The sequence below is a fragment of the Eumetopias jubatus genome, unplaced genomic scaffold (genome assembly GCF_037043125.1).
Source record: "Eumetopias jubatus isolate StellerSeaLion01/CBP00866 unplaced genomic scaffold, mEumJub1_p1.0 scaffold_3, whole genome shotgun sequence".
NCBI classification, from domain to species: Eukaryota; Metazoa; Chordata; class Mammalia; order Carnivora; family Otariidae; genus Eumetopias; species Eumetopias jubatus.
In genome coordinates this window covers 166783096-166804680 of record NW_028274809.1, presented here as the reverse complement: position 1 = coordinate 166804680, position 21585 = coordinate 166783096, and the positions used below count along the sequence as shown (strand labels likewise).

Here is a 21585-nt window from a genome sequence, read left to right as displayed (position 1 = left end):
TAAGTTCATAGGTCACAAACTGACCCAACAAATATTCTTTAAAACTGAGGCACTAACTACAACCACCATGCGGTTATAACCCATTATCTCATTTCATTCTGACAACCAGCCTATTCTGATCAATAAGGAAACTGAGGCACATAGATGTTCCAGTACTTTCCAATACTTTCCAACTATTTTCACTTGAGTACCCAGCAAAGGCATAGGACTGTAAACATGCTCCTGGAGTGTTCCAAAACTAGCCTCATGTAGTGCTCAAGTGGGATTTCATTGTCATCGTGTTTCTCATCATAACTGTCACCATTGTCATTGTCATCCTTGTCATCATCATTATTAGCTGCTTGTGTCTTAAGAATCTAAGGGAATTGAAATAAGTGCACCATGTTTATCTTGTGGCTTCCTGTGCCCCTTGGTATATCCTGCAAATCCTTAGTGTTTTTTTCCCCAGTTTTATTGAGGTATAATTGAAAAATTGTAATATATTTAAAGTATACAACGTGATGACTTGATATATGTATCCATTGTGAAATGATTCCCATGGTTTCTGTTGTTGTTGTTTTTTTTCCTTTCTTTTTTTTTTTTGGTGAAAACACTTAAGATTTACTCTCTTAGCAAATTTCAAGTATACCGTACACTTTTATTAACTATAGTCATCATGCTCTATATTAGATCCTGAGAACTTATTCATCCTATAACTGAAAGTTTGTACCCTTTGACCAATCTCTTCCCATTTTCTCCATCCCCTAGCCTCTGGAAACCACCATTCTACTCTTTGTTTATACGAGTTCAAATCCTTAGGTTTTTGAGAACAGGTTTAAATAATTTACCTCAAAACTTAGAATTAATGATTAATTAAGAGTTCAATCACATTCTAATGATTCTAGATTCAAAACCAGACAAAGACCACCATTGTCTTTGATTTACCACCCCTTGGGACCCAAAGCTTGGACTGTAGGACCATGAATGACAGATGCCATGACTGGCCAGGACCATTTCCAGGCCAAATCATGACATTTGTATATTTTGTTTTTCACTCCAGACTTCCTTGTCAACTGTGTTGGCCCCCTCATGTGGATATAAATGTTAATAACTAAATCTCTGGGGTACAAAAAAGAAAAGAAAAGAAAATCTTGATTTTAGCATTTGGAGATTTCTGTGTTGTAAATATACCCACCTTGGCTGATTTTCAAACCTAATGTCACTAAGTGTAGCGATGAGAAGAGATATCCATGATCAGCTCTTACAAGTGGGTATGAACCTGTTCTAGCATCTTCACCTATCTATGCTCTGTTTGATGTCTATTCCATTTTCCGTTCTTGTTCTCAGTGAGCTATGAATCTCCATTATGGTTTCATTATAATAATATAATGACTTTCATTTATTGAAGAGTTATTATAAGTCAGACTTCTTCTAACACTCTACATGCATTATTCATTTAATCCTCACAATGATGCTTGGACATAGGACCATCTTTATCCTCACTTTTTATTATCACTATGGGGAAGGAAACTAAGGCAGTAGAAGATTGGAAAATTTATAAAAGTCCTCTCTCTGAAATCAACCTGAGTCAGGCTCTATGTAAAAGATCTTATCATCTGATTTTTTTTTTTTTTAATCTCCCAGTAGAATTCTAATATGCAGCCAGGGCTGAAAACCACTGATTTTTTTTTTAAAGATTTTATTTATTTATTTGACAGAGAGAGAATGAGAGCTAGAGAGCATGAGGGGGAAGAGGGTCAGAGGGAGAAGCAGGCTCCCCGCTGAGCCGGGAGCCCGATGTGGGACTCAATCCGGGGACTCCAGGATCATGACCTGAGCCGAAGGCAGTCGCTTAACCAACTGAGCCACCCAGGCGCCTGGAAAACCACTGATTTTGAAAAAAAAAAAAAAAACAAGGACCCTTACTACTTGAAAAATATATATATAACAACTCTCCAATTGAATGTGGCTAACTATATGTTAGGTCTTGGATAAAGCTTAATTCACACTTCTATAAAGGATTTTTAAAATAAATATTCATCAGCTATTAACCATAAGTGGGATTTGATGAAAAGTGGTCATCAAAATATACTAGAGATTTTGGGTAAAATCTCCACTCTATTACTGAAGTCCACTCAATCCTTCCCAATCCCAGCTGATTTGATTTACAATACTTGCTGAGCTGTAATGCTAGATGATCACTACATGGAAGATGTCTTTTGCCCCTTAAGTACCATGGGCTCAGGATATTTGGTATTATCTTAAATTTCAGAAGTATCATGATCCACTCATAACTGGAAAAGTAGTCAAGGTAGGGCATAAAAACAACTTATTTTAACAATTCTATAAAGTTCTTGAGAAAAGCATGCCAAATACATGAAGAAAATCATTTTTTGCCAAAAACCTGGTCCTGCCTGAGTTTGAAATGCCCCTATGATGTCTTGAATATACTTACAGATTTCTTTAGTGCCATTAAAATATTTCACCTTCTATCTAGAACTGTCTTAGCTGAACTCCACTATAAAGTTACAGTACTACAGACACAAGGGCCTTTTTCACCCACACTCTCAGTATATATTCAGAGAAATGTTCTTTTTTTTTAAGATTTTATTTATTCATTTGAAAGAGAGAGAGAGCACGAGCTGAGGGAGGGGCAGAGAGAGAAGCAGACTCCCCCCTGAGCAGGGAGCCCAATGCAGGGCTCTATCCCAGGACCCTGAGATCATGACCAGAGCAGAAGTCACACACTTAACTGACTGAGCCACCTAAGTACCCTGATAAATGTTACTTATTAATAAAACACATAAAATTTGTACTGCCAAAATAAGAAAACGACACACTTATAACCTGGGGCCCAAAGAGATCAACTAGCCCACAGCCTTGCTCAGAGGCTGCCTCCTTCATGAACCTTGTTAGCATTACCTCCACTGGGTCAATACACCCTCAAGCATCAAGAGCACCCAGTTGAAAACTGGCTTAGCAGATTCTCTCCAATGGCTTTCTGGTATCTTCATGGCTACCTGCCTCATCTCCTCATTTAGATTGTCAGCTCCTTGCTGTCAGAAACTAGCTGGTTCTCAGACATCTCAGACCCATTGAGCAAAGTGATAGAGCCAGCAGCTCTCAGGCCTAGGCCATGAAGACAGGAATTCTGCTCCCAGAAGGCCACACCATGTTGATATTAAATAAGAGTACTTGATAGGTACTTGCTGATATTAAATAAGAGAGAGTACTTGATATCTACTTGATTTCCCAGAATGCTGTAGACTAGGACTTGTTACATAATGCAAGACTCTAAACCTAAGAATTATGTTTGATTGTTTTTTTTTTTTAAAGATTTTATTTATTTGACAGAAAGAGACATAGCGAGAGAGGGAACACAAGCAGGGGGAGTGGGAGAGGGAGAGCAGGGAGCTTCCTGCAGAGCAGGAAGCCCGATGCAGGGCTCGATCCCAGGACCCTGGGACGATGACCTGAGCTGAAGGCAGACGCTTAACGACTGAGCCACCCAAGTGCCCCATGTTTGATTGTTATTATTCTGAGTCATGTGCGAATTCACCTTTACACTATTACAACAATCTAAAGAATTTAGGACAGTGAAATATCATAGCATTCTAGTGTACAACAAATACCTCTGTACATATCATTTAATGTACATGAACATACAACTTCCTCCAAACAAGAGACAGAGCTTCAATACCATTTCAGACACAAGGCTCCATCCCCAAAACATACAGTTAAATTCAGTGTGGGACAAGAGCCCAAATGTTGAAGCCAATCTCAAATAAGAAGGAACTCACATTTCTCAAGCCTGCAGATTTCTTGAACAAGGAATTCAACGAGTACACATTCCAGTCAGAAACAACCACATCAGCTAAATAGATCCCTTCTTCCCTAAAGTGCTTTACCTACTTTGAGGAGGTCATACATGAAAACAAGAAATCAATGTAAGGTTAAGGCTTCTATTGAAGTACTATTAATAGCTGAATATAGCTAAATACAGTCATTAAAACTTGTTCTAAACCTGGATTCTTATTTCCACATAAGTACAAACAAATAAGAGACATAAAATAAAGCAAATCGTGCTTACTTATTTTAAAACTTTTTGAAAATATGGAGGCAAAACAACTAATTCTATCAAATAAACTACCAAACCCAAGTTAATTGAAATGATCATGGTGACTTACTGAGAGTGCCCCATATGGTAGGCTTTCTAGAGATACTTTATATCATCCAATCCTTCCAGCAACCCCTTTACAGATGGGAACTAAAGTTAATTATCCCATTCATTCTTCATTGATTCACTCATTGCATTTAAAAATCATGTCTGAGTTCCTTAATTGTGCCAGGCCTTTTAGTGCTGTGGGTAAAATGGTAGGCAAAATCTGCTTGGATTCCAGACCTCATGGAGCTTAGAATGTAGTGAAGGGAACAGTTATTAATCAATCACCTAATCACATGTATGTTTGTAACAGAGAAGGTCAGAAGAGGAAAAGGGAGATTTGACCTACTCAGAGAGGTCAGAAAAGCTTCCCTGAGAACAAGACAACTGATATATGAAAGAGTAGTAGGAATTAATATGGGAAAGGCCAGAAAAGTGAAGGTGGGGGGAGGAATAGCATATACAAAGGCCCTGTGGCAGGAGAGATGTACTTTGGAGGAATTAAAAGGTAGTACTTACAGCTGTAGGGTGGACAGCAGATGAATGTGGTATACCAGGAGGCTGAGATGGGAAAGGGGCTGGATGGTAGGAACTTGAAGTTGGGTTAAGGACTTGGATCTTTATCCTAGGAGTAATAAGAAGCCAGGGTGGAATTTAAGCATTAGGGGATAGTGATCAGAGTTACCCAAAGTAGCCTAAACCAAATCCAAATCCAGATCTCTTGAACTCCCAAAGCCTCCAGAACCTGTTAGGATACTTGAGATTTCAACCTGCAGTATCATTTTCTTTTAGGAATTACAGTTAAAAAAAAAAAACAAAGATTAATAATTTTGAAGATTTAATTTCTAATTTTTCAAATGCATGATTTTAGTACCTTTTAGGGTATAATGTCTCTGCCTGGTGTCAAACCAGGGTGAGAAGAATATTTCTCAAAATGACAAAGATTTTCACATAGAACATGAAGGTCAAAATTGTTCACTAATTGGTGGCTTTCTTGCAACTGTGTTTAAAATGTGTTCTTAGAAGTAAGCAAAGTGCTAACTTCTTTTTTTTTAAGTTTACATATTTATTTATTTATTTAAAGATTATTTATTTATTTGACAGAAAGAGAGCAGAAACAGGTGGAGGGGCAGAGGGTTAGGGAGAAGCAGGCTCTCCACTGAGCAGGGAGCCCAATGCAGGGCTGATCCCAGGACCCTGGGATCATGACCTGAGCTGAAGGCAGATGTTTAACCTACTGAGCCACCCAGGCGCCCCCGTATTTATTTATTTTTAAGTAATCTCGACACCCAACAAGGGGCTCTAACTCACAACCCCGAGATCAAGAGTCACATGCCCTGCTGACTGAGCCAGCCCAGCACCCTAGTGCTTTTTTTCTTTTTTAAGATTTTATTTATTTATTTGTCAGAGAGAGAGAGAGAGAGAGAGAGCACAAGCACAAGCAGGGAAAGTGGCAGGCAGAGGGAGAAGTAGGCTTCCTGCTGAGCAAGAAGCCTGATAACGGGACTCAACTCAATCCCAGGACCCTGGGATCATGACCTGAGCTGAAGGCAGACATTTAACTGACTGAGTCATCCAGGCGTCCACCCAGTGCTAACTTTTTAACTTGAAACTACAGATTAGTACTTAATTTTAATTATTTATATAATCATACTTTTGCCAAATACACTTTTCAAAGTAAGAATTTCCTAAGAGTTTACTTTCACCTATATTTTCTAACTACCCATCATCAGCCTGTTTATTAATTGCTTTATTAAATAGTTTAAGAATAGATGTTCCCTACAAGCTTCCTTCCTATTGCATAATACTTCCATAAAGACTTTAAGACTTTATTCTTTAACTTTATAATATTTACTATTTCAGTGATTAAAAGTCATGGCCTTAACAAACTTGTTTCAGTCACTTCCTGATAATTATGCAAAACACAATGATAATTCCCAAGCTAGTGCAATGACTCTTAAATTGTCATTAAAAAAATTCAAAAACAATTTGCTGTTACAAAATTAAGACAAAAAGTATTTACTTATTTTAATTACATTCATTCATTGAAATGTACTATTGAACGTCTAAGGTTTACAAAGATCTTTTAAGATTGAAAAAGGGGAGAATCTTTCTGTTTTAGTTTCAGGCCCATAACAAAGAAAAAAGTACATGGCAGCTCGGATATACACTCCCCAGATCCTTGGAATAGTCTATCCTTTTAAAGAGTCACACTCAACACAGAGTGTGTATAGAAAAGCAGTTCTATATAACACCACAACAGTCTCAAATGATTCACAATTCCCTGTAACTTCAAAATACTTCCTGTCCAAAGAAACAAACAAATTAAATTTGCATGCACTCTTATTCCATTTAACAAATTAAACATTTTTAGATTTGACTTGTTAACTGAAATTAAGTCAGGGCTTGCTGGCATCCTCTATATTGTGGCATCTGGACCATCAGAATGACTTTAGTGGAATCTGTTTGACTCTATCTTCCTTAGAAAACAAGTTGAACTTCCTATGCTCTTTTGATCAAGTGTTCACATAATGAAAAATGTAAAACCCAAACCTCCTATTTGTTCAGAGTTTAAAATCTTCCTACTGCTATTAGGCTTGGCCAGTAATATCCAAATACTCATTTTAATTTATGATTTTCATTTATAAGTTTATAACCCAAGCTTTAGCGTTGGTTTTAAAAGATTCCCAAACAAAATGGATCATATGTTAAAAACAAACAGAAAAACAAACATCAGGCTATTCAAGTAAAGGCAAAGCAACAATGCAGTGTTTTTACTGATTAGAATTTCTTTGCATGCATCAGTCCTACAAAGGAAAAAGCTTAATCTTGAGTTCAAGGGACAAATATATTAGAAATATTGATGAAGGATAATTGGAAGGCAGGCAGGTAGGGACAAGGGGCCCCTGCCCTAAGACAAAGAAACCACCTTAAAAAGATTTTACACCACCCTAGAAGGAGCCCTCCACCCTTTCCCATATGATAATTAGGTGACAAAAATCTGATAGGATGACAGGCACAGGGAGGCTTAATCAGATAGAAATAGCTGGCCAACAAGCCCATAAAAACCCCAGACTTAGAAACTCCTGTGGCAACCCCTTCGGGTCCCCTCCCTCCTTGGGAGCTTTGTACTATCACTTTGCTATCTCTCAATAAACCTTGCTTTGCTGCCCACCACTCTGTCTGGTCTACCTCTTCATTCTTTGAAGTGGCATGACCAAGAACCGCAGGCCCCGACAAAGGAAAAAAATCCTGCAACAATATAATGAGAAAAATAATGTTGGCCAGCAAAGAAATTCTGTTTTGCCTTGTTAGAGAACCTCAGTCCACATTTGACTTTGCATAAATTGTAGTAGTAACGTGCATAGATCTAGGAGGAAGATTGATTAACCAGTAGAAACCACCAGGTGGATTCAGGTTGAATATAAGATCTCTGGAAAAAGGCAAGACTACAGGAGCCGGAGTCCAGTTCAGAGTCAACTCATCAAGACTCCACTCCTCATACCCTGGGATAACTCCAGATCTTTGAGTTTGGTTAGGGATAAGGGACATCATCAAAGAAGGTTAGATGCAGAGATAAACTGCTTCCAGTTCTTCGGGCTATATAAATAAGAACTGTAGTGGTCTATTTTGAATTCCTTTGCAACTTTTAGTGTAGCTACTCCCAACCCCTCCCAGAGGCAGTATCAATAGAATTTGGGAAAATCAAAGCAATTCAAAAATTGAATGACCACAACCAAGGCCACCAAATCAAAAGGTCCATTATTGCAAAACCCTTTAATTTAGGAAGGTCCCTCCTAGAAGAGACAATGCATAAATTAAGTTTTCTATTACATTTGGGGTGTGAGGAGAAATGATGGTTGAAAGACCTAAACTCTTGGAAGCAGTATACACTATTGTGTTCTGGGCCAGTTTTAAGTGTGAATACATAAATAAATTGCCTTGGTTATAAAACTAACAAAACAACCAAATAATCAATAACTATTAATTTTTCTTTGTCTCAAAAACACATCATATCACTGCAAGATTTCTCTTTGGTTATCAAAACTGGGTCTTACTGGGAACCCAGTAAGGCCAAGTGGTTTGGTCACTCTCACAAAGAAACTGGAACTAGAGTTGTTTAAAGCTATGTTTTCCCATGACTATGACACGAATCAGAAGCTTAGAAGAGGAAATGCAACCTTGGAATTCTGACTTAACTCAGCCAACATTCCTGCTGGTAAAGAAGCATGTCTACATTATCTCTATTGATGCCTTCTACCAAAAATTAGAGGAGGCAAACTTCACAAAGCTTTACACACAGCCTCATTAAAAAAACAAATTGAGGATAATTATATTTATAAAATGAAGTAAACCCAAATAAATGAATGCAGAAAATAAAATGAGTGCAGGGATGAGATCCTAAATGTATGACATACGGTCCTGTTCAATAGCTGGGACTCAGAAAGCATGTTACTTGGTACAACTGAGATCTTAGGAGTAAGTATGGGTGCAGCAAGAATTTCCATGGATTCAGTATTTTTCAGTATTCAGCAAATAGCAATGCCTGTTCATACATCAGGGCTCCCTCCCTAGAACTTTGCACAACACCTTTGAAAATGGGACTTCACTGTGAAGTTTTACATAATGTTTTTTTCATAATTCTGAAGTATCTTCCAGAATGAATCCCAGTTATAATTTTGGAATGCAGTATGACAATTAATTTGGGTACACGTTGCAAGAGCTGCACCAAACACTTCATTATGTGTGTATACACACATGCAGACACACAGACATCATTCCTCTCCGGGATTATAATTCACTAAGGAAATTTTGGGGCACAATATATTGTTGCATACATTACATCTGAAAAAAAAAATAATTTCACTAAATAAAATAAATAATGAAGAGTAAGTTAGAAAGAATGCAACAGGTTCTTGTTTTTACCTTGTGCTTAAGTTATAGGTTAAATGTTTTTCCAGTCAATCAGGCTGGAGGCTGTGGGGTAAGGAAGGGAGAGCTAGATTACATGGGATTCTTTCTAGCTCATGAAAGATAAATATAAATTCCTAGATTCTTCCTTACTGACTCAATAAAAATATAAGGTGCTCCGACCAGCCGGAAGCTCCTAATTTAAATTCCAGTTTATGCTTTGATCAAGAACAGTGTGTCTTCGCAAAGTTCCTGCAGTGCTGGGAGAGTAGCATGGGCACAAGTGTCTCCTAAGGAGCAGCCATTGGGTGCAGGGGTTTGAGAAGACGAAGAGAAGGCGTGTCTTCCACCTGCTCTGCCGGAGACTTGCTGCCCTCAAAGTGGGAAGCGAGTTCCCCACCAGCCTTGCACGACTTGGCTTTGGCCCCCAACTCCTTCCCATTGGTAAAAGCTGGAGTTCTTTCGAACCTGGGTACCTCATCTCGTATTCCACACGGAAGGTGTCCCAGGAGATGGTAGGAAAAGCTGTTTTTTATTCATTTTGAACCAGCCGGACTAATAATACACATCTTAGACAGCAACCTCCCTCCCCTGCCCTCGTCCTGTACTAAGACTGCACCAGCCCCAGCCGCAGCCCCGCGCCGGGCTGGCGCCCCCTGGTGGCCGGATGGGCCATAAGCGCAGCGGCGCCTGCGTTCACCCCGAGGCTCAAAGGACTTGGGCGCTGGGCGAGCTGCCCAGGCCGTGGAGGCCCGGTCGTCCCTTGCCCTCAGCCCCAGGGACACGGCGGAGCTGACCGAAGTAGCCTCGTCCACCCTCACCGAGGGGTGGAGGGTGGGGGACGTAGGCCAGCACCCGGAAATAACGCATGCCACTTCCCCTGCCATCTCTTGTTCCAAACCCAGGGCGAGTGGGGAGAGCCCTAGAGAAACATGAAGGCAGGGCTAGAGCGCAGCGCGGCGGGGAGCGCGCCCGGGACATTCTAGAGCTCGAGCTCGAGAGGAGGCAGCGAGCGTCAGAGTAGCTGCAAACGGATGTGAGCAGGAGCTGGACGCGGGGAATCAAGCAACACGTTTTCCTAGCACTATTTCAAGAACTCTAACCCCGCACGAGGGCAGGTGCTATTCGGGAGATTTGACCGTACTAACCTGTGAAGTAAAAACGTTCTGTAAATTATTAGAATACAATATGAGGAGTGTATGTGGGGGGGGGTTAATTTCCCACCGGTGCTCCCACGTGCAAGCACGTTTCTTAGTAAATGAACAGCAGTTAGAGCACTGCATATCAATGCATTTTCTAGCTTTATATTTCTACTTTTTTAAGTGGGAAAATGCAGACCATCTTCAAAATGTACAATAGGATCTTCTTGGGAAATGTTCTAGGTGACAAGGGGAGTCGGAAATGAAGGATGACTTCTGGTTAAGTGAAGGAAATCTGCAGTGGAATAGTGAGTCCCCTACCATTTCAGAAGCCCGTCATGTCGACCTTGAGTTACCGTGTCTTGTGTTATTAACTAATTTTAAAAAGGCTTAGACTGTAGAATTTCCTTTACCTATTGTGTCAAAACCAATCTTCAAAAAACCTCCATCTGTAGCTAACTCTCCTTGAAAGATATAAAATCTAATGTTAAACTAAAAAATACAGAGCGACACAATCAAAAGCAAATCTCGGTCAGAGCATAAAGTACTTGAAACCCGAATCTGCATTCCGTTCCTCTCCTACACGGCTCTGAGGTGGGGGAGGCGGTTTGTGCTGGTGCCTGGTGTATAATCGGGTTAATCCAGTAGACAAAGAATAAACCAATAGCCCTCCCACCTCACTTCCCGCTCCCCTTCCCCTCCCCCCTCTCCTCTCCCCGTCGCCCCCTCGAGGGGGAACAGAAAAGGGGAGAGATGGGCTTGGATGGATTCCGGATAAACTCTTAAAACCTGCAACTTGTTGTTCTAATGCTAACACTGCGTGGCCCGGATTAGTTTTCAAGGTTCATTCCCTTTTCCTAATGGCAAGGAGAAAGTTCCATAAGTCAGTCCGAGCCTAAGGCTCGTCCACATGGCCTCTGGGGAAACCTTAAGGTCAGTGTTTCCTTGAAACTAGATAAACTGACCCCGCCGTGCCCAGCCCGGCCCCGCGGGCACCCCGCGTGACGGCGCCCGGGCGGCAGGACCGGCCTGGGGACGCGCGGGGCGGCGCGGTTGCCCTTTTGAATGCCTCCTGCGGCTCGGAGCGCTGGCGGGCGCTGAAGTGTGAGTGAATGTAGCCCCGCGGAGCCAATGAGCTGGGACCGGATGCGATATATCCTCTGGGACAACAACTGCTCTGTTCCGCCTCGGATCCACATGACGCCATTTACTGCTGCCGCGGCCGCCGCAGAGCTCCCTGCCTCCGGAAAGGCGAGGGCGCAGGCCAACGGCGAGCCCCCCCCGGCCGGGCCCCAGACCCTCCTCCTCCTCCTCCCTCACCTCCTCCTCCGCACCCACCGCCCCCGCCTCGGCCTCGCCGCCGCGCCTCCCCAACGCCCAGTCTGCACCGCTGAGAGCCGCGCGGCGCAGCGCGAGCGGAGGAGAGGGGCCGGCGGAGCGCGCAGCGCCCAGGCCCCCGCGCCCGCCCGGCCCAGCCCGCGCCCCCGCGCCGCCTCCGCTGCGACGCGGCCGCAGGACTTGGCCATCTGGCTTTACATTTTCTCTGAGGCGGTTTTCTTTTTCTCCTTCGCTCATCTGCCAGGAAAATAGACTAGCCGTTGGCGCTTCGGCCTCCAGTTCATTGAGAAAAAGGAAATACTCCGCGTGCGTTTCTAGAAGGGGGGTCGCCCCCAGCCCCGAACCCCGGAGTGCTAATCGGCTGGGGACTTGGCTCCGGATTTTCCTCTCCTTTTTTCCTCCCGCCGATTGCTCGGAACTTGGACTGAAGCAGGAGTTTGGAAAGAAGGGGCGAAAAGTTTGCATCGGGGCTGGATTTTATTTGCACATCGCAGGAAGACGAGAATCCAACGGAGAGGGGTTGGTGCAAAGCCGCGATCACGGTGAGGCACGTTTGGCTCTTCCCCTCCTGGCGCCTTGGCCGGCGCGTTGTGGGCAACATGGAGTAGGTGCAGCCGGACCAGGAGTGGGGTCTGTGTCTTCCTCAGGCCTCCCTTTCTCTAACCCCGCAGGTTCCCCGCGGGGCCAGGGAACTGCCTGTGGAGCTGCCTTGCCCCGGGCTCGGCCTGCCTCGGCGGGGGCTGCAGTGCGCGCCGGTTACGGTGTCCCCAGCCCTAGGACCCCACGCGCCCGCGCTCTGGGGGGGTTTGGGGTGGCTGACTGCTCGTCGCGAGTCGGCTGCTGGCCCTGCATTGGCCGCGAATTCGGCGCTGAGAGCAGGAGAGGGAGGGGGAACACTTTTGTGTTTTCCATGTCCCCTTGTAGGCGCCCGCATTTCTAACCTGTTCTTCGCCGGGGAAGGCAAGTCCTGGGTGAGACTGTCCCGAGGCAGGGCCGCCAGCGGGACCGAGGGCGCGCGGGTCGCTCGCCTCACGGGGGCAGCGAGACCCCGCGGGTGAAAAATGGGCAGGGTGCCGGCTACAGAGGCGAGCCGGTGCGGGTGGAAGCGTCGCCCCACCGGGCGGCGCGTCTGCGGTTCGGAAGTGCAGCTCTCTTTTTTCCGTTCTCTGTGGTCGGCTTGGGTCACGCTTTTTTTATTTTTGGAAGATTGGGCTGACCTAGCACAGGAAGAAAGTCGTCAAGCGGTCGCGATCGTTTTCCATTACCTGAAAATAGGTGGCTAAAGAGGTTAGTTTTTTTGTTGTTGTTAACTTCCTTTGATGGACTGATCTACTTGTTTGTTGCTGCTGCCTTGAATTCGGAATCTTGTGCGTTTTTACAAAGCGGTTTGTGTTTGCCCCACCCTCGTGCTGAAGTCCTTTCCCCTTAATCCTTAGTCTGATCACACGGTGTTCTTAATGGGGGTTTCTAAGCATTTTCTGGGTGGGGAATGGGGGAGCATGGGGAGTGGGCGGCGGTAGCTGCAAAGGAGGCTAGGAATGGGCTGTAATCATTTTTGTTTTAAAAAAAAAATTCTTCCCCTCCCCCCAAAGATGCTACTTTCCACTGCAAGCAAATCTTCGCGGAAAGTTTCCAACCTAGGGATCTGCGTCCTGCACGCCTGGCTTGTGCAGTGGGGCCCTGGGAATTGCCCTTTCTAAGCAATTTTCCTTTCACTTTTTCTCTCCATCCAAAAGGAGATGGGGTGTGCAGATTGCAGGCAATGTCCCTTCGGTCAGTGCATGGTGGAGTCGACCAGTGTGCGTGGGTTAGACCTCTGCCCCGGCAGTGTGTCTAAGGCATGGCTTTCGGCATCAGGGGCTTGAAACCTGTGCCCGACATTCGAGGGCCTTTGCCAGAACGCCCCGCGATGGGCTGCGTGACCTCTGCCTGTGGGTGGAGTGGCTCCCTCTTGGAGCTGGGAGGCAGTTCTCTGGGGTGGGGTATATTTTACCCGGGAGGTAGGGAGGGGGAAGTGTGCTCTAGCGTTTCAAGGCACGTCCCCTTCGGAGGCGCCCGCACCCCCGCCCCTCGCCTTCTAGGCAGTCTGGGGATTGTGTGCAGGGGGAGGGCAGCTTGGCCCCTGGGCTGTGTCAGTCTCCCCGGAGGAAAGTCCCCCGGGGCTCTGACTGTGTCCCACCTGCTGGGGACGGTGTTGGGACGCTGATAGAGCCGATAAACGGAGTGAAAGCAAAGATCAACGTCGTCTTGTCCGCCTTTTCTATGGGAAGTGAGATCCGGTTTCCAGCTCTGCCTTGTTCCGAATTGGGAGGCGTGTGTCACCTGCCAGTGTCTCTTTTATAAAAATCGGAGACTGGATAAAGGTCCACTTTTTCCCGTTTTTGTTCATTGTAGACTTGGCAAAGGGGGTCATAGTTTTGAAATTTATAGAGGGTTTGCAGTTTAATTGATTACATGTCAGAATGATAGATTTGAGACGTGACAGGAATTTTTGAAACACTTCCTGTTATCCCCAGTCAGTTTAGGTTCTGAACTATTAAGTTTTTGGAAACAGGCACAGCAGTTAAGATTTTTGACATAATTTATTTCTAAAACAGAACAGTCTTTTAGGTACAGAATTAAAGATGATGCTTTCTCAGGCTATCAAGCTGTAAAATATTTGAGCCACAAGTTGTTGAGAAGTTGAAAATAAGTTCCTGTCTTGTTGCTGGTTGTTCTTGTGTTCCTGGCACCTAATAGGATGTGAATGGATTTGTTTTTAATTTGTAACTTTTGCTACTATATAGTTAATAATGCATGACTGTTGTGAAATTTATAACATCCTTGGGGGGGGCGAATATTTGCTTTTTTGCAAGTCACATTCATTCTACGGTATTCTAAAAAGTTGCAAGATGCTGGCTAAAATATAGTTAAAGGTATTTGATGTAAAAGCAGACAGTAAGAACCAAGAATGTCTAGCCTGCATTTATTGATGTTTGAGGCAAAAATGACTACGACAAAGTTAAAACCTATCTCGATTTGAATCCTTTGGCAGCAGTGTTGTGTTCTAACGTTATTTTCTTACAATCTTTACCTTGAACCTGAACCTTGCAGTTTTATGATTGAAACAAAGATTAGCTTTGTGTTACTATATACATCGCAAGATTAAAGAATTGTCAGTACCCGGTCATAATTTTTACTTATTGGCATGGCACCGATCGTATGGCTATTCTAAAAACCCTCCATGGCCACTGCATTTCAAATCCTGTTTCTCTGGGGGAGTGGAAATCGAAGAGTTAATTCAGGTGGGCGGAGAGTGGGAAGTATCCTGGAGTGTAAACCAGCTCTTTCCTCTTGGTTTCTGTAGGAATTCAGATGTGTTCTAAGCCCGCTGGAGTGACCACACTTCCCAGACCTGATGGAGGCCAGAGCTCAGAGTGGCAGCGGGTCGCCGTCCTTGCTGCAGGCACCCCGTGACATTGGCAGGCAGCGTGGGGAGCCCGACCCCAGAGAAGCCCTCACCCAGCAGGTACACGTGTTGTCTCTGGATCAGATCAGAGCCATCCGAAACACCAATGAGTACACAGAGGGGCCTACTGTGGTCCCGAGACCTGGGCTCAAGCCGGCTCCTCGCCCCTCTGCTCAGCACAAACATGAGAGGCTCCACGGTCTGCCCGAGCACCGCCAGCCTCCCAGGCTCCAGCACCCACAGGTGCATTCTTCTGCACGAGCCCCTCTGTCCAGGTCCATCAGCACAGTCAGCTCGGGGTCTCGGAGCAGTACAAGGACAAGTACCAGCAGCAGTTCCTCTGAACAGAGACTGTTAGTACCATCTTTCTCCTCGGGGCCTGTTGCTGATGGGATAATCCGTGTGCAGCCCAAATCGGAGCTCAAGCCAGGTGAGCTTAAGCCCCTGAGCAAGGAAGATTTGGGCCTGCATGCCTACAGGTGTGAGGACTGTGGCAAGTGCAAGTGTAAGGAGTGCACCTACCCTAGGCCTCTGCCATCAGACTGGATCTGTGACAAGCAGTGCCTTTGCTCAGCCCAAAACGTGATTGACTATGGGACTTGTGTGTGCTGTGTGAAAGGTCTCTTCTATCACTGTTCTAATGATGACGAGGACAACTGTGCTGACAACCCGTGTTCTTGCAGCCAGTCTCACTGTTGTACACGTTGGTCTGCCATGGGCGTCATGTCTCTCTTTTTGCCTTGTTTATGGTGTTACCTTCCAGCCAAGGGTTGCCTTAAATTGTGCCAGGGGTGTTATGACCGGGTTAACAGGCCTGGATGCCGCTGTAAAAACTCAAACACAGTTTGCTGCAAAGTTCCCACTGTCCCACCCCGGAACTTTGAAAAACCAACATAGCACCATTAATCAGGAATATGACAGTAATAAGGATTGTTCCTTTTTTTTTTTTTTTTTTAACACATATGCAACCAACTAAACAATCTTGGCACTGTTAATAATAGAGGGTTGGGATATCCTTTGCTGTTTGCAGTGAAACGCTTTTTGTCCATGTGCCATTTTAACTGATATGCTTGTTAGAACTCAGCTAATGGAGCTCAAAGTATGGGATACACAACTTGGGGACCCATGTGTTGCATAAGCTAAAGCAACAGACACTCCTAGGCACAGTTTTTGTTTGTGAATAGTACTTGCAAAATTTGTAAATTAGCAAATGACTTTTTTTCCATTGTTTTCTCCAGAGATAATGTGCTATATTTTTGTATATACAATAATATTTGCAACTGTGAAAAACAAGTTGTGCCATACTATGTGGCACAGTCACAAAATATTATACTAATATGTTGTACATTCAGAAGAATGTGAACCAATCAGTATGTTTTTAGATTGTATTTTGCCTTACAGAAAGCCTTTATTGTAAGACTCTGATTTCCCTTTGGACTTCATGTATATTGTACAGTTACAGTAAAATTCAACCTTTATTTTCTAATTTTTCAACATATTGTTTAGTGTAAAGAATATTTATTTGAAGTTTTATTATTTTATAAAAAAGAATATTTATTTTAAGAGGCATCTTACAAATTTTGCCCCTTTTATGAGGATGTGCTAGTTGCTGCAAATGAGGGGTTACAGATGCATATGTTCAATATAAAATAGAAAATATATTAACGTTTGAAATTAAACAACTGTTTTGTCTTATTTTACCTTTTCTTTGTTTTTGTTTTTTTTTTGAAGTGAAAAAACCCACATTTTATGTTAAGACTAGCATTTCAATGAAATAGTTTCACTTATCTACAAGGTTCTTTAAAGGGGAGATTCAGTGATTTCTTTTCTTTTTTTTTTTTTTTCTCTAGAGCTAATTCTAGTAATCGGGAGGGAAATAACCGAGCATTTGACTCGGCTGTATTAATCCTGAGATCATTGTTCCTGTTCTTCCCTTTTACAGATCTGTTGGCTTTCCTTTGTTTTGCATGTTTTAAAAAAAAAAAAATCTTAAACTAATTCATTCGGGAGACTTCCCTAAAAGATTAACAATTAGGTTTTTTTCTTTACATACAGAATTAAGTATTAAGAATAGCCAGCCATGAGGCTAATTCAAGACCAGAAAAACGAGTTTAGTTCAACATTTCTTGAATGTCCTCTGTGTCAGGTATGCAGTATACACAGTTCAATGCTTATAACTGAGGCAAAAACGTTTTCTTGACTTAGCTGATTATGGCTATGTTTTTTGCAGCCTATATGGTTTTAGACCTAATTATCACCATGATACTGCAAGTTTATGTTGGAAAAGACATGAAAATTATAACTTGGTTTGATTCAGGTGTTGGATATCATAAAATCTCATCCTATATTGGCCTAATAATTGAAGCCCAAGAAAGCCAATTGAGAGGCCCTGTCTTACTTAATCAAATTATCCAGAAAATTGTTAAATTCCACTTTGGGTAAAAGACGCAATACCGCAAAAAGCCAGTGTGTTTGCATTTGTCTTTCGGGAGCAAATACACGGTAAGCTGTGACAGCCCATCTCGGTTTTCTTACTTGTAATAAGTCACTTCATTAATTAGTCAGTTTGTGGATGATGATTTTTTTCTTCTGAAGCACAACCTCTTGCTGCCAAGAATCACCGGAAGTCTAGAAAATGATTTACCTATCATTGTTTAATCTTGTTTCCTGTTCTGAGCCTCCTTCTCTTAAGAGGTCTTATCCTAGTACAGATCGTCTTCTGTTTTGTTTTTTAAAATTAGCTTTCAAGGAAATATACAGCCACTTAAACCAAGGCATTTCTCTAAGGACCTTCAGAGTCCTCTAAACTTTCTCCAAAAAACACAAGGTTAAATTAAGTTAGACATTATTTACTCTAGTTTCAACTTTGGGATACTGAGCATTGCAGTTCTAATACTCTAAGATTTAACCCTGATGATCTACAAGAAATTAATGTTGGAAAACAAGGCAGGGCTTCTTACTCATTGTACTGTTGTCAGGATTTGTAGAGCACAAACATTTTGACTAATTAGCTTTATTCCTCAACAGCTGCCCTATGCACTGATTGGACTTCTTTAGTATAGAAATTGCAAGTCGTTTTTTTCAACATATAAGCAGCTTTCCAAGTGTTCTATAGACACATTGCATCAAATGCAATCGGGTGCTTATTGAAGAAGTAGACTAAGAGCCCTCCCCTGTGGTTATTCAGAGTTGTATGGTGTGTCCTAGGAATTTGTATTTTTAAAAAAAATCACTCCACTAGTCATGCGTAGTTTGAGAACTACTGACTTAGGAATTGATTCCTAATTTAGCACTTTTTTTTGAATGGGATAGATGTAAAGCGTAATTCCCTAGTTTGAATGTAGAACGTAGTAATAAGGCACTGAAGTCAGAAGATTTGTGTAAGTATATATTAAGTCCTGATGAAAATTACTTAAAGATAAATAGGAAAATTGGATTCCTCAAGAAGCTTCCAATGAAACTACTAAAATGTTCAGTATTTATATATATTGTATAAAATTCATTTTCAGAATATGGAAAATTAAGTGTTTATATATAAACAGACTGGAAACAGCTGGTACTCATAACTTGAGTGTGTGAAAGAGTTTTTAAATATTGCAAGTCATCTCACTGAGATGGAGGAATAACCAGTTCAGGTTTTTAATCTCTGTAAAGTTCATGGAGATTCATACATAAATACCATGAGTTTATAATCCAATGGCCATTATTTTGATATGATAGGTTAAAAGAAGAATGATAGAGCAAGCATGTCAATTGATTGCTATGCATTTAGGGAGATCTCAGCTATGTTTTCTGGTTTCTTCCCCCCCCTTTTTTTAAGAAACCTGTACATTCTCTATATTGAGATTCATTTAAGAATGACAACATGATCGTTGTTAGTTAAAACATTCATTTATGTGTATTGAAGAGGAGATTTTTTTTTTTAAGGCCCTGTCAAATTTCTACCATGTTGGAGCATGCTCTGGGAATTGTCAGTGAAAGAAAGCCAAAACCAAGTGCAGGTACTCCCAACCAAACTTTTGGCATAGCTTCTTTCTCCAACACACTTTTGTCTCAAATATCACTTGTCTCCAGGATGTATAAGTTAAGACATTGATGATGCCAGATAAAAGAATTTGATCTTTGCATGGTGTTGTGAGGTAACTGATGGGCAGTTGATGGGTTTGATGTAATTTATTAACTCGAGCAGATAGGTCACACTTTTCAAAGGTTTAATGGGTTTAGAGTTTCACTTGCATTTATATCCACAATTGGCCATTTGCCTCCCTCTCTTAAATGTGCACAAGGACCAGATAATATGTGCAAAAGTCCCAACTTTGAAAACTGGTTAAGCTGTAGATCAAAAACAGTTTCTCATCTTGTGCAGTGTATTTCCTGCTATTTTGGTAAGGAAAAATAAAAATAGGGCATTAACTTGTTACATCAATATTGATACAACATTGGTTTTCGATACTCATTATGGCAAAAGTTATGCTAATTTCTATTTTAATTAAGACAGTTGCCTTATTTCTCTGTGACATACCAAGGGTGGGTATCCATCCATTGAAGACCAGAGCAGAATTTTAAAAACAAAGCCTAACTGATCAGAGCGATGTTATACATCTGGAATATTTAATCACTGGTTTGGTTATTCATGGGAGGATAAAGCTGGCAGACTATATTCATCCTATACTTCTGATTTTATTTGGGTGCCACACCACCACCCTCCATACATCATGAGACAACCATGCGAATAATGAGAGACAAAATGTGAATACCACTAAGGATAGTGCATCTCTAGTCAAAACTAAACTTGAAATACTCAAGAGTCAAAAAAGAATAAAGAAGATAGAAATACAGCAAATAAAAGATTAGCATTGAAATTTACCTATGGCTAGCAAATGTTTCACATTTTTATCTAAAACTGCATTTTGATTTACCTGAAGAATTTTTAAGAGCCAGGCTTATTTGTCAACTAACTTCTTTTTTTTTTTCTTTTAAATAAGCTGCTAAAGGAAATTAGAATGAAGCCTGTCACCTAGGCCTCTGGTTTGTCTAGAGGAGGCAAGTAAGACTTCAGCATACCTTAAAGGAGTTTATTTCTCAAAACAATTCTAATGCACAGAGAAGAATAAATAATTTGGCTTAATACAAGGACCCACTTGGAATGGAATTTGGGCACCAAAATAATTTGGCATTTCAATTCATTTGAATGTCTACTCCTCACAAACCACAGGGCTAGTTGATGCAATGCAAAAGGAAAGTGTTAGCGACTTTAATGTGAGACAGGACTTTCGTAGCCAAGGCATGAGCAAGGTGCTATGAGAGGAGAGAAATTGGAAAAGCACTGATGGGTTCTCATTAGTGGGTTTGGTCTCCAGATGTTTGCAATGGTTACAGCTACTGAAATGCCAGAGTTTTGCTAAGAGAGATGCAACAGAATTGGTGTTACTCATTATACAAAACTATGTTCACCATGCTTATATCCTAAGTCCTAAGTGAAAAGTAGCGATATTTGATTAATATTTAAACAGCTATATCTTGCTATGTTTATTCTTAATTTTAAGATTCACGATTCACTAAAAACCTTCCCTAAAAAAAAAAAGGATAAAAAATACATTTTTAAGATATACAACTAAGAAATAGGTTGAAACAACTTGTTCTTCCAGTGTTTGCTGAAATTTACCTCTTGTCATTAACCCATATTTTTAGCTTGCTTCAGTACCTAGAGAAGGATAAGTACTTCTGAAGAACAAATTGGGGATAATCAAGCAGAGAAAAAAAAAATAGTGTGAAGGGAAGTGGTTGAGCTTTGGAGCAATTCTGCCTTTGCTAAAACACAATCTCTGAGACCTGGCTGCTCAGGTTCACGTGACTCTCAAAGCCTAGATGACCATCTCTAGCACTCAAGTTAATATAACTTACATATTTTGAAATGGCTTTCTGCTCCAAATAACATCTGGTTTATTGACTTGCATCCATACGACTTACAGTCAAGCAGGGCTCTGATAAAAAGCACATTTGCATGAACTCTCATTACTCCAAGCTCTTCATAGGCTCAAGGCACTCTTTGTAGCCCAAATCTGGTTTTCCTGCTCAAAAGTAGACACAAAGTAGCCCTAATATCTAGCTGTTCATATCAGAAAACTGGTCCTGAGACTCGTGTTGGAAAGTTATCTTTATTAAGTTCAATACAGCATTTAAGGATGCATATCTGTTGGTCACTGTGAACATTATAAAGCCTAGTGACCAAGAGGCCTAGCACGCGTCAAGCAGTAACACATACAGAGCCTTGAGATACATCTAGTACCTGCTATGTTGGCAAGCTAATGGTTAGGATTTCCCAAGGGATGTCTGTCTCTGACCTGTCACTCTGCTAGTGAGGAACTGTCCAGGGGCAGGAGGGACCACACAGCCAACATCTGCTTTCAGGTCTAGATGTCACCTGGATTCTGACCTACACAATTAGGATATGGCCTCATTGATTTAGTTCCAAACATTCATCAACACTATACCTTTAAGCTTAAACTTTGGAAATGGATTCTTTTACAGGCTATTGGTCTGACTGTAGTCATCTGTGAAAAGTCACAAGAACCCAACAGTGTGTCTTCTGGGCATCTGCCCTGCCA

General features: G+C 42.0%; 1 protein-coding gene and 1 pseudogene across 1 annotated transcript; one reads left to right on the top strand and one right to left on the bottom strand.

The window, feature by feature from the left end:
- Positions 1-11142: 11142 nt before the first annotated feature.
- LOC148164771 (uncharacterized) lies at positions 11143-11766 on the bottom strand (annotated as a pseudogene).
- Positions 11734-16444, top strand: SPRY2 (sprouty RTK signaling antagonist 2). The gene is made up of 2 exons (XM_028106109.2): positions 11734-12071; positions 14876-16444. The coding sequence occupies exon 2, from the start codon at positions 14927-14929 to the stop codon at positions 15872-15874; it is 948 nt and encodes a 315-aa protein (XP_027961910.1). The 5' UTR covers positions 11734-12071; positions 14876-14926; the 3' UTR covers positions 15875-16444.
- Positions 16445-21585: the final 5141 nt, after the last annotated feature.

Coding starts and splice junctions, on each gene's coding strand:
- SPRY2 (XM_028106109.2), top strand. CDS start 14,927: ATGGAGGCCAGAGCTCAGAGTGGCAGCGGGTCGCCGTCCTTGCTGCAG.